General features: G+C 38.9%; 2 protein-coding genes across 6 annotated transcripts; both read right to left on the bottom strand.

The window, feature by feature from the left end:
- Nucleotides 1-4,546: 4,546 nt before the first annotated feature.
- LOC116190323 (pentatricopeptide repeat-containing protein At1g62670, mitochondrial-like) lies at nt 4,547-7,797 on the bottom strand. Of its 3 annotated transcripts, none has more exons than XR_004152642.1 (3): nt 5,592-7,797; nt 4,868-4,994; nt 4,547-4,773 (listed from the first exon to the last, which is right to left on the bottom strand). XR_004152642.1 is itself a non-coding variant. In XM_031520010.1 (2 exons), exon 1 carries the CDS (start codon nt 7,620-7,622, stop codon nt 5,634-5,636), a length of 1,989 nt encoding a protein of 662 aa, XP_031375870.1. In that variant the 5' UTR covers nt 7,623-7,797; the 3' UTR covers nt 4,547-4,994; nt 5,592-5,633. The 3 variants fall into 3 exon arrangements, 1 of the variants encoding a protein (XP_031375870.1); XR_004152643.1 differs by having other exon boundaries at nt 4,868-4,986; XM_031520010.1 differs by having other exon boundaries at nt 4,547-4,994.
- Nucleotides 7,798-11,411: 3,614 nt separating this feature from the next.
- LOC116190322 (pentatricopeptide repeat-containing protein At1g63080, mitochondrial-like) lies at nt 11,412-14,963 on the bottom strand. 3 transcript variants are annotated; one of them, XM_031520009.1, is made up of 3 exons: nt 12,707-14,958; nt 12,091-12,244; nt 11,412-11,965 (listed from the first exon to the last, which is right to left on the bottom strand). In XM_031520009.1, the coding sequence occupies exon 1, from the start codon at nt 14,837-14,839 to the stop codon at nt 12,869-12,871; it is 1,971 nt and encodes a 656-aa protein (XP_031375869.1). In that variant the 5' UTR covers nt 14,840-14,958; the 3' UTR covers nt 11,412-11,965; nt 12,091-12,244; nt 12,707-12,868. The 3 variants fall into 3 exon arrangements, with proteins under 3 accessions (XP_031375869.1, XP_031375868.1, XP_031375867.1); XM_031520008.1 differs by having other exon boundaries at nt 11,419-11,965; nt 12,475-14,963; XM_031520007.1 differs by having other exon boundaries at nt 11,419-11,965; nt 12,053-14,963.
- Nucleotides 14,964-17,045: the final 2,082 nt, after the last annotated feature.

Below are 17,045 nucleotides of genomic sequence, written 5' to 3'. Positions count from 1 at the left end.
TGTCCTTAGGCCGTTCAACGATGGATGGAAAAATGGAAGACACCTCTTTGAATGTTACGAAAAATTCAGAATTTTTGCAAATGAAAGCTCGGATGCTAGCAAGATCTATATAAGGTTGGCTCCCTCGCGAAAATGCGAGCTTAGGTTCAGAAGATTCATTCTATGTGTAGTTTTAAAGGTTCCATCTCAGGCTCTGCAGACCCTTCAGATGACCCTTTCAAGACTCTCATGCCCCGTTTGGATTCAGAGTTCGTTGATTTTAATTTTAACTTTAACTTTAACTCAACACACTACACAACAAAAATACACATTTCTCAATTCAAAAAGTTTAATTTTAACTTTAACTCAATACACTACACAACAAAAACACACGTTTTTCAAGTCAAATTTATAATCACATCTCATTTGTCCTTTTCCACAATCAAAATTAAAATCAAAATCAAAGTAACTTTAACTCTGAATCCAAACAGCCCCTCAGTTTCCCTATGAGTTATAGAGTCATGATGAGAGATGAAGAAAAAGAGTAAAGAAAAAGATAACATGAGAGGTGACTTGAACGGAAGATTCTCACAAGAAAGAATATTTGAAGAATTATTGGCCTGCACTATTTAAAGAATAATGAGTTTTTCTGACTAAGAATAGTTAGACTATTATGACTAGTTATAGCTGAACTTTATGACTAGGAATAATTTTTCTTTATAATTGTCTTTTACTGTTGTATACTTTAGAAGACGACCGAACGCGTGTAAAATTGTTGTTATTATTATTTTTCCCTATATCCTATTTGAGTCTCTCTTTTTTTTTTTGAGTTGGTCATTCTATTAAGTCGTTTGCTTCTGTGATTTTGATCAATACCCAACGATGTTTATCTTTCTTTGAATCTCAACTTTCTCCTCTCGAATTACATTTCTTCATTACCCATGCAAATTTATCCCTCTCTATTTCTTAAATATGACATTCAAAATGTCCTATGAAAAAATTTTAATACACGTAAACAAAAAAAGTAACAACTTAGAAAATATACATAATTGTGCGATTACTATGGGAAAATTTTATAAATTATATTTATGCACATGAAATAAATTACAAAAGTTACGTTATCTTGGAATTTTATAAAAGTTATTTGTGCACTAACCAAGAATGTACATGAAAATTTCTCTATTTATATGTATCATAAAAATACTATGTTGTATTTTCACTTTAGAAATTTCCATCTATTTATGCGTGCCAAGAAAAAAAACAGAAAGAAAGCTATCTATCTCTTTATAAAGAGAAAATGAATGAATAACATGTGGAATTAGATAGGAAATTGTAAATTTATGCATCGCCGATTTGTTAGAAAATCATGTTTATCTAATATAAACTAATTCAACAAGAAGCATGATAATATGCTTTTATAATCATCAAATGCATATATGAAAAACATGCAACTTTAATTTATTGTTCTATTTTTTGATGTGAATCGTGGTATTCAGAAATCTAATAGGCTCTGATTATTCCAATTCAAGATAGGTTAGCCACTAAGGAATAAAAACTCACACAGTATGAATTTTCTTCATTCACAATACTCAAATCTGAGAAGTTGTTTAAGAAGAACAAACACCTTACCCTTGAACCAATCCGTGTTTGTGACAGTTCTCTTTTTACTATCTATTACTCATATATCTCATGCTTTGCATGTTATTACTTTCATTCTCTCAGCATTATACTTAGTAATTTATATGATTTTAAAATAATATATAGATAAACTAGACATTTAGATTTCATATGGTCAAGTTAACAGCTATTGATAAATTTGATCTTTTAGGGTAATATTCAAATTTTTTGTAACTCATATACTCTTAAATTTTCTATATATATTAAAATCTCATGAAGAAAAAAAATTAAGATTAACATGACCCGAGGAGTGGAATCAAAATTTATAGCCACAGATATTTTAATTACTTTGTTAGTCTTTTTAGGTACTTTTCTCGAGATTCCCCAATTTTACATAAACTTAGTGATTTCACCCGCGCGTTGCGTGGTATTATAGCAGGTATTATTGTTGAATATATGCAAATAAATATAATAATTTTAGCCACAATTTTATAAAAATAAATAATTTATTCGTATCATTTATAGATAAAAGAAAATACTAAATTTAAGGAATGGAGTTTCATCCTCACAATGGGCTTAGGGTCGACAAACAAACCTCGAAACAGAAGTATCTGTGAAAAAGATCAAACCTGCAATCAGATTCTCATAAATTAAACCCTCAGAGATTTAAAGCTATTTAGTTCAAATATAGGTACACATATAAACAAAAGAACAAAGATAATCTTGTGGCACCAAACCTTACTCAGCTAAGGCCGCCCACTTTCTTCATCATCTTCATCTGCACCTTGTTAATCAAATCTAGAAATTGAAGTAAAAGAGAGAGATTCTTCATTTAAAATACTCTTAAAAAACCTTTGAACTAAATATATAATCAAAAAAAAAATCAAACACGCAATATAGAGCAAGCTTGACGTTGTCCGTCCATCTAACCATGTGGTTGCAAGATCAAAATAGATATCAAACATGCTCATTCTTGAGTTCAAAAGCTTACCGAGAATCCATATTGTGAAAGTTGTTTCGGTGACAATTTCTTGTTACTGCTCGCGTCTTCCAAGGGATAGAAGAAAAGAGTGAGGGAGGAGCAGAGAAATTAGAAGAGAGGAGGAGGAGGAGGAGGAGGAAGTAATTAGAAGACACGATTTTTCCATGCATCTCATCAACTCTTAGAATGTGTTTGGATTTAGAGTTGAGTTGAGTTGAGTTTTGGTTTTAATTAGTTTGTAATGATTGTATTGTTGAATTATGAGAAAAGTATGAAAAAATAATGAATAGTTAAGATAAAGTAATAATTAATTAACGATTGTGTTTTTGAATTATGAGAAAAAGTAATGAATAGTTGAGATAAAATAATGATTAAATAATAATTGTATTGTTGAATTAAAGATAAGTTGAGTTGAGTTGAGTTAAAAGATATTCAAATAGATTATGGGAAAAGGAAATCTTATTGAATATAAATAGATTTTGTTTCTTTTATATATAATTATTTAATTAATCTCATATGGGAAAAGCAAATCTTATTGACCGAAGTAAGCTCGCATGGGAAATGGAAAGGTCGATAGACGATCAACTGTCAATTTGGCTATTCAATGTCGAGACAACGTCATTCATCCAAATGAAGCAACCACGTTCATTCTTGGTCTTTCATTTGAGCATTATATATTTTATATATAGATAGTAAAAGAATCGGTTAATATATGATAAGATAATTTAATCTCGTTCTTCTTATTATAACTAGAGACAACATTTGTCTGCCAATTCTTTTTTGCTCAAGTGGTTTTTTAAACACCAAACTGTTCTGTTATATTTAGTATTTGAAGTCACCGCTAATGTCATAGGATTAGGGCAAGTGATTATAACCAGACACGACATTTGTTTGCCTCTTCTGTTTTGCTCACGTGGTTTTTTAAATACCAACTATTATGTTATGTTTAGTATTTGAAGTCCCGGCTAATGTCATAGGATTAGTGCAAGTGGTCGAACAACTTGCCCTAATTTATGATTTTTTATATAGTTTACTCAAAAATAAATAAAAATACTCTTCGTTATTTTCATAAAAATAATTAATAAGTTCATCTTCTCAAGAATACCAAATAATTCTGTTATGTTTAGTATTTGAACTCCCGGCTAATGTCATAGGATTAGTGCATGTGGAACAACTTGCCCTTATTTGTGATTTTTTATTTTGTTCACTCAAAAATAAATAAAAATACTCTTCGTTATTTTCATAAGAATAATTAATAAGTTCATCTTCTCAAGAATACCAAACAATTATGTTATGTTTAGTATTTGAAGTCCCGGCTAATGTCATAGGATTAGTACATGTGGTTGAACAACTTGCCTTATTTGCGATTTTACATATAATTTACTTAAAAATAAATAAAAATACTCTTCGTTATTTTCATAAAAATAATTAATTAAGTTCATCTTCTCAAGAATGAGTATTTAAGAACTTCTTTTTCCTATTGGTAAAGCTATCACTTTAAGCTAATGAAAAGTCGTTCAACAATGAGCTGAGGGTTTACGATGTTGAACTGAGAGTTGAGAGTTCTCAAACGAAGTTCATATGTTCCGCTTTTTGGCCTTTATATAGTAGATATAATAGACAGATTGAATCAATTATTACGTACTATTACATTCAATTTTTTCTCGGTAGATGTATTACATTCAGTTTCATATTATTCAACAATACCAAGATACATTTTCGATTTTCCAATTATGTGTGGAAGCTGGGTTGCGTTATGATCCGTGGAAGGAAATCGTATATTCTCACTAGTTTTATATATGTGAGGATACAAACTTTATGGTCATTTTTCTCAAGTTAGTTTTGTGTAGAGGGATGTAGCTTTTTTTTTTTAATTAAGGTTAGTTCTTTTTTGCGAAACAAAAAAGTTTTTGGACGTAAAGTTGGTCACAGAAAGAAGAGAGTGACTTGAGGTAATTAAGTGAAATATTGTTCAAGGATAACATCGATGTACTTTTTGGCCTATAAGCAGCAGGAGTATGACATTGGCAACGAATTCGGTATAATAGACAGAACCCTCGGCAAAAGATCGAAAAATAGGGACCAGTAATACATAAACACGATTTCTGAGTCGTGCTCCCAAGATGCAGTTACAACTTAAACCTTCAGAAGGCCACCGAGCGGAGAGGCAGGGAAAAGTGTCATCAGGGACATTCCTGTAACAACATCAAATTAGCTAGAACCGCAACTAAATGCTGTTTTACCGGACAATCCATCCAGTCCAATGAAGCGTCTTCAGATCAGTAGTACCAATAAGAAGTGAATCTTGTCAGTTTTGGACAGTTCTTCCTTCGTGTTTCAATCTCACAATGCCTGGATTAACTGGTGGGCTTTGATAGTAATTATAGCTCCTGCTTCTCAGCATCTACCTGAAAAGCTAAACCATACATATTGGTAAGCAAATGAAAATGTGCATGAAATACGGGAGCATATATAGTAGGGTGTGAGACGGAGCAAACGCTAAGGTTTTGTTTATGCATGACAGCCAAATTTGGGAAGGAGATCCACCGCAGCTCAACTATAGCACAAGTGAGCAGAAGTAAAGGAATATCAACATCAATAACTTAAGCATTCTAAGCAAGCAAACAAGCTTAAAAATGAGCCAATCAGTAGCTCTGCTCTTCAGGTTATGATGGGCCATCAAACTTCACCTGCAAGATCATGAGCCACACCAAGCTCCGAAATAATTTCTCACAAGGATCAGTACGCGTAATTACTACCATCAGGCAAGAGCAGTAAGCAAATCGAGCAAATTACTATGAGTAATTACTACATCATAATAATCGTAGATGACCCACGACAATCATCGTTATTATAGGCTTTAGATTTAGATATTTTGGAGGCTGTCAGTCATGCAGGAAGACATGTAGGTTAAAAGCTATAACAAAGCATGCACAAGGTAAAAGACATCAATTAGCTTTGCTTTCTGCATGCTTAAAGACAAAATTTTACAAAAAGGTAAAAAGAGATTTACCAAGAAACGAGTAATGCTCCCAAAAAATGTCATCCAGATTCACTAAATATTATGTACTAGTTTTAGAATCGACGCATCATTTGATAATAGATCAAGCAAGAGTTCGGCTGTTGATGCATCTGCAGCGAGACCTTTCTGATTCATTTCTCGTAGCAACTGCTCCACACGAAACTTGTCGCCATTTCTAAGAAATCCTCTAACCAACACATTGTATGTGCCTGAATTCGGGACACATCCCCTTCCTTCCATCTCATTAAACAATGTGAAGGCTTCGTTTATATGACCTTCATTACACAATCCATTAATCAATGTGTTGAAAGCGACAACATCAGGTTCCACCTTTTTTGCAGACAAACCTTTGAAAAGTTCTCTTGCAGGTTCGAGCTTCCCTGCATTGCATAGACCATTGATGAGGATATTGTAAATCACAATGTCAGGCTCCAACTTATGATTCTCCATTTGCTGGAACATTGCAATTGCCTTGTCTACTTGTTTTGCTTTACACAAGCCATCTAACATAGTGGCGTAACTTTGGACGTTTGGAGATTGCCCATAAGCATGCATCTTGTCAAATAGCTGCTCTGCAGCATGAAAATTGCCAACGAGGCAGAAGCCCCCGATGAGAGTAGTGTGCGTCACCACATCAGGAATCAGACCCTTGTCTAGCATTTCTTGATAGAGAAGCCATGCTTTATCGATTTGTTTGGACTTGCAATATCCATTGATCAATGCATTATAAGTGACTACATTGGGAGCATAATACCGTTCAAGCATCAGACCGAATAACTTAGCAGCATCAACCATACGATTATGAAGGCAATACCCATCAATCAGTGAATTGTATGTGACTACATTGGGCTCCACACCTTTCTGGGCCATCATTTCGACGACGCGCTCTGCTTCTGAAAGTTTCCCTTCTTTACAGAATGCATCCACCAAAATATTGAATGTATTTACGTTCGGAAGTATTCCCCTCTGCACCATCTCCTGAAACAGTCTATGGACCTCATGCCATTGCCCCATGTTGCACTGAGCCCGAATCAGAGTGTTGTAAGTAACGACACTTGGTTGGATCTCCTCTGCCACCATTTGTTTCAACAGAATGTTGGCTTCTCTCCATCGACCTAGCTGGCATAAACCGTGAAGCAAGGAGTTATAAGTCAATAAATTTGGTTGAACACCCTTATCTCCCATCTTATATGACAGGACGACAGCCTCTTTCCACTGGATCGAACAACAAAGACCATGAATGAGGGAGTTATAAGTGACAATGTCGGGTTGAATGCCTTGGAAAACCATTTTGTTAAAGAGGTTGAAAGCCTCTATTACTCGTCCCTGCTTGCATAAGCCATCAATGGCTGTGTTATAAGCAAATGCGTCCAGCCTGCCGCTCACTTTCTCCCACTTGCCGATCAATCTGACGGCAAGGTCAGTCTTGCCAGTCCTCACCAAACCCTTTATAATTGTTGCACGGGTGACTGAGTTGGGCTCGAACCCAATGCTCGACATCTCATCGGCAAGCATCACTGCTTTTGAAATTATACCCTTGGAACAAAGCCCATTGACCAGAGTATTCAGGGTGACGGAGTTCGGTCGAAGCCCAAGTTTTATCAGTTTAGCCAAAGCAGAGAAACCGAGATCCACTTCCTTGAGATGGCAGAGGCAATTTATAAAGATATTCCAGATAGAGATATGGCAGGCGAGCCCTAACACATCCATGCGTTCGATCAAACCAATCGCAGAGGAGTAGTGTCTCATCCTGACAACCGCTCCCAAGAGACGGGCGAACTCAAAAACACTAGGCGGAGGCTGCATGAGAGTCATGCTATGGAAGCAATTCTGGGCCTCATCGAGGGTTCTCGGCCTCTCAATTTCGTGCTTGACAGCTCTGGCTGCAGCAGTGAAATTGCATACCTGAGGGTGATTCCGAAGCAGAGAAGCGACAACTTGATGATGACTACCAGCTCGAAATCGAAATCGAAGAGCCGCAGGGCCACGGAAGCTCCGGCTCCTCCACATCTTCACTTGCATTTGCCCATGGGACAGTGAGCCCTCTACTCCCCGAGAACACAGAACAAAACAGCTTCCCTTTGGGTCGTGTGATGTGATGTGATGTGATGTTTACTCGCAGAGTTTTGTGTTTTGATAATCTGAAACAAAGTGAGTTAAGTCGTTACGAGTGAGTTTCTCGTCTGAGGTTTCGCCCACTGGCGGAAGACAGCCGCTCGACACTTGAAGGAAGAAATAATTTACCTCGTTAAAGTCCTTATATTTTAATAATTTGTGTAATTTAGTCCTTTTTCTTGTTGGAACAAATCGGCCATTTTAATGGTGCAAAGCTTTGAGAGGTGGAAGAATTACATAATGGTTATTGGTGTTAGTTATATGCCCTAAAGTCAATATATGTATTTGGATAATTCTTATTTATAGCAATAATATTTATTTTGTTATTCATAAATCGTTTATGTATTAGAGTAAGTTCATAAGATACTCGGCATATGCTTCATTCTCAAATAATTGAGAATATGAGTGACGGAGTATTCTGGTACAGGATTTTTAAACTGTTTGCAGTTGTAAGAATCTTAGCTAGGCATTATCATTCTGGATAAACCGTCACCTCTATCTATATTCATGATTAGTATAAAGATACTACTGAAGATGGAGTAGTGAATCTCATGCAATTCGATATCTGATATCAAAATAGACATGTGGACACAAATAGAGATAATTGAGTCGAACTGTGACGAGCAGATGATATTCACGTGGTACTTTACTATTATCAATTAATATTATCTAGACCGTATTAGTGTATATAGTTCTTAGACCTAAGATGGTACGTATATCTCATACATGGGTAATTAAGATTTGCTCATGCTTATATAATTGTGCTAAGCATGGGTATCCGGCAGACAATGGTCCTAATTAGTTGTGTATGAAGATAGGTGTCCACTCGATATGAGATTCATTGACCTGAGTAAACGGGGGAAAATCACATGGATTTGAGTTCTGTTCTTGATTAGGGAATTTTGGGCCAAGGTGAATGGATTTAAATAAAATAGATTTTCTAGTTTAAGTTCTATTGATCTATGAATAGAAGCTTAGAGGTTCCATATGATCGGTTAGGGTTTGACATTAACTATGACCCTAGCTAGATCGGAATCTACAATGAAGGGATTCAAGTGCATGGTATATATGGTCATTGGTTCATCAGAAGGTCTTCATCGCACATTTGTTACTAATTGAATTATCATGATATGCTACTAGGTGTTACCCATGATCTTTTGGAACCAAAGGTATTTTGAGAATTGTGCTTTCAATTGTGGATGGAAGTTTATGTCAAAGTGGTTGACATTACAGTCTCATTGTCATTTAGTGATGAACTTAGTTAGTCACACATAATAGAACGTGTTTGAGCAAAGAATTGATTTACTCTTATTAAGACAGTTAATTAGTATTATCTGATTAGACTTGCAATGCAACTGTAGGGGTGCTAGCACATCCCGAAGTCAAATACAATGTTGAGGTGGACTTGTTTAAGGAATTATTATATTCGATAAAATAGTGTCCTTAAATGGATAGTTACTATATATATAGAATGTCTATATATTAATAAGTGCATACAATTTTTCTCTTTTGGGACCTATGTGAGTTATGAGATAATTCGCGGGTGATTTTAAAAACTACCTAAGTCTTTGAAATTTATTTGCGAATTGTAATTAATTCTGAATTAATTTTTTTAGGTAGATTAGGGAGCAAAGCCCAAATACAAAAAACTCAAACAGAAACGAAACGGGGTAAGGCGGCCCCTACAATATCGCCTAACAGGTGAGAGCTCCCCGTTAGGAGCTGAATGAAGAATATGCGTCCCTAAGGGAAGATCAATCGCCCTCTTCGACAACCAATCCGTGCAAGTATTCCCTTCCCGATACGTGTGTTGGATGCGGACCTCCCAATCCCTCTGCAATAGATTTCGAATGCTCCTCTGCAGCGGCTGAAAACACGACGGACACGGGTCCTGTCACAATATCAATGTCAGAACCACCATAGAGTTTATTTCAAGGATAAGTCGTCGGCACCTTGCATCCAAGCTAATTTCAAACCCGTTAAAACTCCATAGAGCTCTGCCACTGTCACTGTTGAGAATCCCAAGCTCTGCATGAAACCGATGATCCATCCTCCACTGGAGTTCCTCAGAATGCCACCCGCTCCAGCGACTCCTTGCAAATCTCGAACAGCCCCATCCGTGTTCAACTTCAGAAAATTTTCAAGTGGCTTCACCCAGTGTATAGAAATCCACTTCCACTTGCTCCCATCCACCGCTTGAGAAGATAAAAGTCGACCCTCCCAGAAGTTCCTAGCTCTCTGAATTAATTATAATTATCAAAAAAACCCTAAAGGCCCCAAGTTGCACCGACCCCGAATCAGAGTGTTATAGGTAACAACATCTGGTTGGATCTCCTTCGCCACCATTTGTTTCAACGGGATGTTGGCTTCTTTCCACCGACCCAGTTGGCATACGCCATGCAGCAAGGAGTTATAAGTCAACGGACTTGGTGCAAAATCCTTACCGCCCATCTTATATGACAGGAGGACAGCCTGTTTCCACTGGACCGCACAACAAAGACCGTGAATAAGAGAGTTATAAGTGACAATGTCGGGTTGAATGCCTCTATGGACCATCCTGTTTGTTTAACAGGTTGAAAGCCTCCGTTTCTCGTCCCTCCTTGCATAGCCCATGAATGGTAGGGGTATAAGCAAATGCGTCCAGCCTGCCGCTCACTTTCTCCCCCTTGCCGATCAGTCTGACGGCAAGGTCGGTCTTGCCAGTCTTCGCAAAACCCTTTATAATTGTTGCGCAAGTGAATGGATCGGGCTCGAACCCAAAGTTCAACATCTCATCAGCAAGCATCACTGCTTTAGAAATTATACCCTTTGAACTAAGCCCATTGACCAGAGTACTCAGGGTGACGGAATTCGGTCGAAGCCCAAGTTTTATCAGTTTAGCCCAAGCAGAGAAACCGAGATCCACTTCCTAGAGACAATTTATAAAGATATTGCAAATGGAGATATGGCAGGCGAGCCCTAACACATCCATGCGTTCGATCAAACTAATCGCAGCGGAGTAGTGCCCCATCCTCACAACCGCTCCCAAGAGACGGCAGAACTCAAAAACATGAGGCGGAGGCTGCATGAGAGTCAATGCTATGGAAGCAATTCTGGGCCTCATCGAGGGCTCTCGGCCTCTCAATTTCGTGCTTGACAGCTCTGGCAGCAGCAGTGAAATTGCATACCCCAGAATTTATGTTCTGATAATTTGCATCCCAAACTTTACGCATAATTGCAGTGCTGCCCTGACCTTTGTCTGAGTCTCAGGCTGTTTCGAGTTTACCGTCCAAAGGAAGAAAGTAAGTTACATCTTTACGACCGAGTTTCTCGTCTCAGGCTACGCCGAATGATGGAAGACAGCCCTCGACACTTGCAGGAAGAAATTGTTAAAGTCCTTATACTTAAATAATTCGTCTTAAGGGATACCTTTGTTTTTCCGTCCTTATACTTTAATGACGAAACAAATTGACCACGTTAATAGCGCAAAGCTTTGAGCTAAAACTAGGATGTTAAAACTATACTTGAATAACTTTTTTTCAATGAAAGAAAAGAATATTGTAAAAAATAAAATTTATAAGTGATGTCTTTTAGAGGTGGAAGAATTACATAAATGGTAATAGCTTGGTTTTAAATTTGAATTTCAATTGCTGAATATTAAGGGGAAAAAAAGAAGAAAAAAGACCAGGAAAAAAGAAAAAAAAGGAGTTCATGATATCCCCTAAGACCAAAAAAAACTTTCAATGCGTTGGGGATACCTTTGTTTTTCCATCAAATACCAACATATCACCGAATAAACTGTTAAATTATCGAAATTATTGAGGCCTAAAGTCAAAACAATGACGACCATCCCCCGGGCAAACACGAATACATTAAACAATGGAAAAATTCATCCCTTGTGTCGGGAGGTAACGGCGTTGATGCATGCAGTATCGATTAGGAATTAGCAATGCATTAGTTGCTTTCTCTGAGGTAAACTGAACGCACCATTCGAAGATCAGCCCTCGCTACTGAGCTGCCATGTTTTGGCCTCATCCATAACCGAGATCTGTGAGCGCCTTCACTAAAAATAAAAATTACTCGAGTGCAGGGGTGCAATTGCCGCCCTGCTCACCATCGCAGCATCATGAACGTCCACCAGCCCCCGTGCTCCACATTGCAACATCTGGAACACCAGCTTTACACTTGATTACTAATACAAGCGGATCCTCAAAGAAAATGAATTTGATCGGGAAAATGTTTTCCGCTCTCTTATCTTGGTTGTAAACAAGCTGCAAGTCCAAAATGCAAAAGAAAATTATCAGGTACAGAAACAAAAGAGCACCGATTGTATTAGGTGCTTGATTCAGAAAACGAACACTGAATGGAAGATGCTTGGCCTTCCCCGCAAGCCAACCTGCACAAAAATTCCCCCCGTAGTAGATTTGATTAACTCGAGTCTCCCAACCTCTAGGGCAGATGAACCAATGCCCAGCCAAGTTTTGCCACATTCCTAGGCTTCTCTTTTTGACTGTAAGATCGAAACCCTCGCAAAGTGGACTTATCCTTCTCTGATAAATTCAACACAAGAACATCCAACAACTGAATCAGCATGATCAAAATTCCATCTAACCTTCAACATTCTCGAAATCACTAATACCCTGGTGAGCACAAGTTTCATTTTTTGTGAAACGAATGCTGTATCGACTAAAGAATAGAAAAAAGAATGATGCCAGTTATTCTTATTACTGGTTAAAGAACAGAGTTCATGAAGATGCTAGTTTTTACGGTTATAACTTACGGCATTATTTGGTCTTGCATCCCTTTGCTTCATCGATTAAAGAAGTTTGATGAGCACCAATTTCCTAGCCTTCCTACTGGATAGATTTAATTATGCTAAGCAATGTAAAAATGAACCCAACTAATGCTTTTATAGTCAAGCGCAAAAATCGAGAACTCAGGAAACAGCAGAGGAAATCTACTCTGAGTCAAGTCATGAAGAAAAGTAACACCGGCAAGTCTTGAATCTTTACCTTCGAACTTTATACCCTGCACTTAATCCTTTCACCCAAAGAGTCATAAATCAATGGATCAAACACCGGATGACAGATTAGGCAAAAGTTCGCCTCGAGCATGCATCTACAGAGATTCCTTTCTCAATCACTTTCCCCGTGAGAAGAAAGACAAAAGATTCACTAAATATTATGTACTAGTTTTAGAATCGACGCATCATTTGATAATAGATCAAGCAAGAGTTCGGCTGTTGATGCATCTGCAGCGAGACCTTTCTGATTCATTTCTCGTAGCAACTGCTCCACACTTAACTTGTCGCCATTTCTAAGAAATCCTCTAACCAACACATTGTATGTGCCTGAATTCGGGACACATCCCCTTCCTTCCATCTCATTAAATAATGTGAAGGCTTCGCTTATATGACCTTCATTACACAATCCATTAATCAATGTGTTGAAAGTGACAACATCAGCTTCCACCTTTTTTGCAGACAAACCTTTGAAGAGTTCTCTTGCAGGTTCGAGCTTCCCTGCATTGCATAGACCATTGATGAGGATATTGTAAATCACGATGCTAGGCTCCAACTGATGATTCTCCATTTGCTGGAACACTGCAATTGCCTTGTCTACTTGTTTTGCTTTACACAAGCCATCTAACATAGTGGCGTAACTTTGGACATCTGGAGGTTGCCCATAAGCATGCATCTTGTCAAATAGCTGCTCTGCAGCATGAAAATTGCCAACCAGGCAGAAGCCCCCGATGAGAGTAGTGTGCGTCACCACATCAGGAATCAAACCCTTGCCAAGCATTTCTTGATATAGAAGCCACGCTTTATGGATTTGTTTGGACTTGCAATATCCATTGATCAATGCATTATAAGTGACAACATTAGGAGCGTAATTCCGTTCAAGCATCAGACCGAATAACTTAGCAGCATCATCCACGCGATTATGAAGGCAATACCCATCAATTATTGAATTGTATGTGACTACATTGGGCTCCACACCTTTCTGGGCCATCATTTCGAAGACGCGTTCTGCTTCCGAAAGTTCCCCTTCTTTACAGAATGCATCCACCAAAATACTGAATGTATTTACGTTCGGAAGTATTCCCCCCTGCTCCATCTCCTGAAACAGTACCTGGACCTCATGCCATTGCCCCATGTTGCACTGAGCCCGAATCAAAGTGTTATAAGTAACGACACTTGGTTGGATCTCCTCTGCCACCATTTGTTTCAACAGAATGTTGGCTTCTCTCCATCGACCTAGCTGGCATAAACCGTGAAGCAAGGAGGTATAAGTCAATAAATTTGGTGCAAAATCCTTACCGCGCATCTTATATGACAGGAGGACAGCCTGTTTCCACTGGACCGCACAACAAAGACCGTGAATAAGAGAGTTATAAGTGACAATGTTGGGTTGAATGCCTCTTTGGACCATCCTGTTTAAGAGGTTGAAAGCCTCTATTACTCGTCCCTGCTTGCATAGCCCATGAATGGTAGTGGTATAAGCAAATGCGTCCAGCCTGCCGCTCACTTTCTCCCACTTGCCCATCAATCCGACGGCAAGGTCGGTCTTGCCAGTCCTCACCAAACCCTTTATAATTGTTGCGCAAGTGAATGAGTCGGGCTCGAACCCAATGCTCGACATCTCATCGGCAAGCATCACTGCTTTAGAAATCACACCCTTGGAACAAAGCCCATTGACCAGAGTATTTAGGGTGACGGAGTCCGGTCGAAGCCCAAGCTTGATCAGTTTAGCCAAAGCAGAGAAACCGAGATCCACTTCCTTGAGATGGCAGAGGCAATTTATAAAGATATTCCAGACAGAGATATGGCAGGCGAGCCCTAACACATCCATGCGTTCGATCAAACCAATCGCAGAGGAGTAGTGTCTCATCCTGACAACCGCTCCCAAGAGACGGCAGAACTCAAAAACATGAGGCGGAGGCTGCATGAGAGTCATGCTATGGAAGCAATTCTGGGCCTCATCGAGGGTTCTCGGCCTCTCAATTTCGTGCTTGACAGCTCCGGCAGCAGATGCGAAATTGCATACCTGAGTGTGATTGCGAAGCAGAGGAGCGACAACTTGATGATAACTACCGGCTTGAAATCGAAGAGCCGCAGGGCCATGGAAGCTCCGACGCCTCCACATCCTCACTCCCCCGGACCATCTCAATCTCAAGAAAGACGAGACAAATCACAGTCGAAGCTCCGACCCCCCATAGTTTTTTTTGTTTTCAAAATGACCCCAAATTTTACGCTGAATTGCGATACTGCCCTAACATTTGTCTCCAGTAAACTGCTTCGGGTTAAACGGCCAAAAGGAACAAAGAATTAACGAGCGAGTTTCTTGTCCGAGGTTTCGCCGAATGAGGGAAGAAGCCGAGCCACGCTCTGAGGTGGACAAAAAAATAATTTACCATGTTGAAGTCCTCGTACTTCAACAATTTGTGTAATCTAATCCTTTTTCATATCGGAACAAATTATTAAAACATGCAAAGCATTGAGCCCGAATTAGGATGTTAAGCTACACTTTAGTCAATGCCATATCTCTTGGAAGATTTTAAATGGGAATGCGTGTCAGATCATATGAAATTTCATATGAATGGTTTTGAATTTTCCGGTTGCTGAAATCTTTAGAAAAAAAAATTAGACCGACGATAAATCTTGGAGAAGGACGACGAATATCCATTCGAAGGGCATATCCTTAGCAAACATGAATACATCGAAGGCACTTTCATGCTTCAAGCAAGTGAATCTGCTCAAACTTGGACCTTGGAAGCTTTCTAATGTATGTATATTTATACATGATCCATCAAAGAACAATGGAGAAATCCTTCCGTTGTGTTGGCTGGCACAAGTCTTGATGCATGCGGTATTGATTAAAATTAGCATTGCAGTAGTTCTATTTTACATTTCGGCCTCTCCCAAAGCCGAGATCAATGAGCTTCTTCACTAATATTCTCTCAGCATCTGCCTGGAAATCCACATGGTAAAACACAAATCAGCTTCTTCTCCATGCAACCGAACAGAAATGTGAGATCACTCATCAGTCGACGCAGATCCATTACCTCAATCGTTGGGCTGTTCTTGGGGATATTGCAAGCAAGAACGATATTGATGCCAGTCTTCAACACTGAAAACCAGAAACAGTCAGTAGAAGCATAAATTATTTATACCTTTTGGAAATTCAAGCGTGTTTTATGAGTCATATAATGCTTTACCCAATCGTCTGGCAATGCCTGACCCAGCATTGTCTGAACCTCCACCAAGTATAGATGCAACGCTCACAGCATTGTTCTAGTTTGAAATCGAGAGCCATTTCAAAGCTGATGACGATGGAGCTTCAGCTACGTACGCTCAGCAAGAAAATTTCCAACAAGCCAGAATCCTCTGACGAGAGTGGTGTGTGTCACCACATTTGGAGTTAACCCTTCCCAAGTATTTCTCGATATAAGAGCATGCTTTATCGTCTTGTTTGCCTTGCAATATCTATTGGTCGGTGCGTTATTAAGTGACTACATCAGGAGAAGAATTCCTCGCAAGCATTAGGCCAAACAACTAAGTAGCAGCATCCACACGATCATGAAAGCAGTAACCATCAGTTAGTGAATTGTATGTGACTACATCGGGTTCCACATCTTTCTTGGTCACCACTTCAAGAATGAGCTCCGCCTCCAAAAGTTGCCCTTCTTTATAGAATGCATCCAACTAGATATTGAATGTATTAACGACTGATAGTATTCCCCTCCGCACCATCTCCTCGAACTGTCTCTTGACCGTTGCCCCAAATTGCAAGGGTGTTCGAGGTCACCAATATAGTCCAGACATAGATATTGATGGGCAGCCCCACGTGTGCAAGCGCTAGTTCTCTCAAACTCGAAAAAGAAGAGAGGGAAAAAGGGTACCAACTGGAAGAGCAGCCATGCCTCCTGTGTTCTGAACGGAGTAGTGTCTCAACCGGACCAACACTCCCACAGATGACCAAACTCGAAAAAGAGGAGAGGGAAAAAGGGTACCAACTTGAAGAGCAGCCATGCCTTCTGTGTTCTGAGAGCCCATCCTCCGCATCCTTACTCTTCTTGATTGGATCGTCTTTGGTGGTTCACAGAGCACAGCACAACAGGAACAAATTTTTTTTTTTTGCTGAATCCTTTCAAAATTACACATTTGATTCAGAGTAATACCAAATGATAAACCATTTGCGTCACGACATTACTTCACGAGTTAGCTTTCTAACAGTACTTTATGATGTCTGTTTGCTCTCACAAATGAGGAGATATAAATTTTTTCTTCAGATTGTGCAACAAAAATTAGACGAACGAGGAGAGCTAAAATTATGCCAATTGCAAACAAAT

Source organism: Punica granatum, unplaced genomic scaffold, assembly GCF_007655135.1.
Source record: "Punica granatum isolate Tunisia-2019 unplaced genomic scaffold, ASM765513v2 Contig00420, whole genome shotgun sequence".
In the NCBI taxonomy this organism is placed as follows: Eukaryota; Viridiplantae; Streptophyta; class Magnoliopsida; order Myrtales; family Lythraceae; genus Punica; species Punica granatum.
This window is presented reverse-complemented; position numbering and strand designations above follow the sequence as displayed.

What these genes read in the sequence shown, in the direction of transcription:
- LOC116190323 (XM_031520010.1), bottom strand. Translation starts at nt 7,622, where the DNA reads ATGCAAGTGAAGATGTGGAGGAGCCGGAGCTTCCGTGGCCCTGCGGCT.
- LOC116190322 (XM_031520007.1), bottom strand. Translation starts at nt 14,839, where the DNA reads ATGTGGAGGCGTCGGAGCTTCCATGGCCCTGCGGCTCTTCGATTTCAA.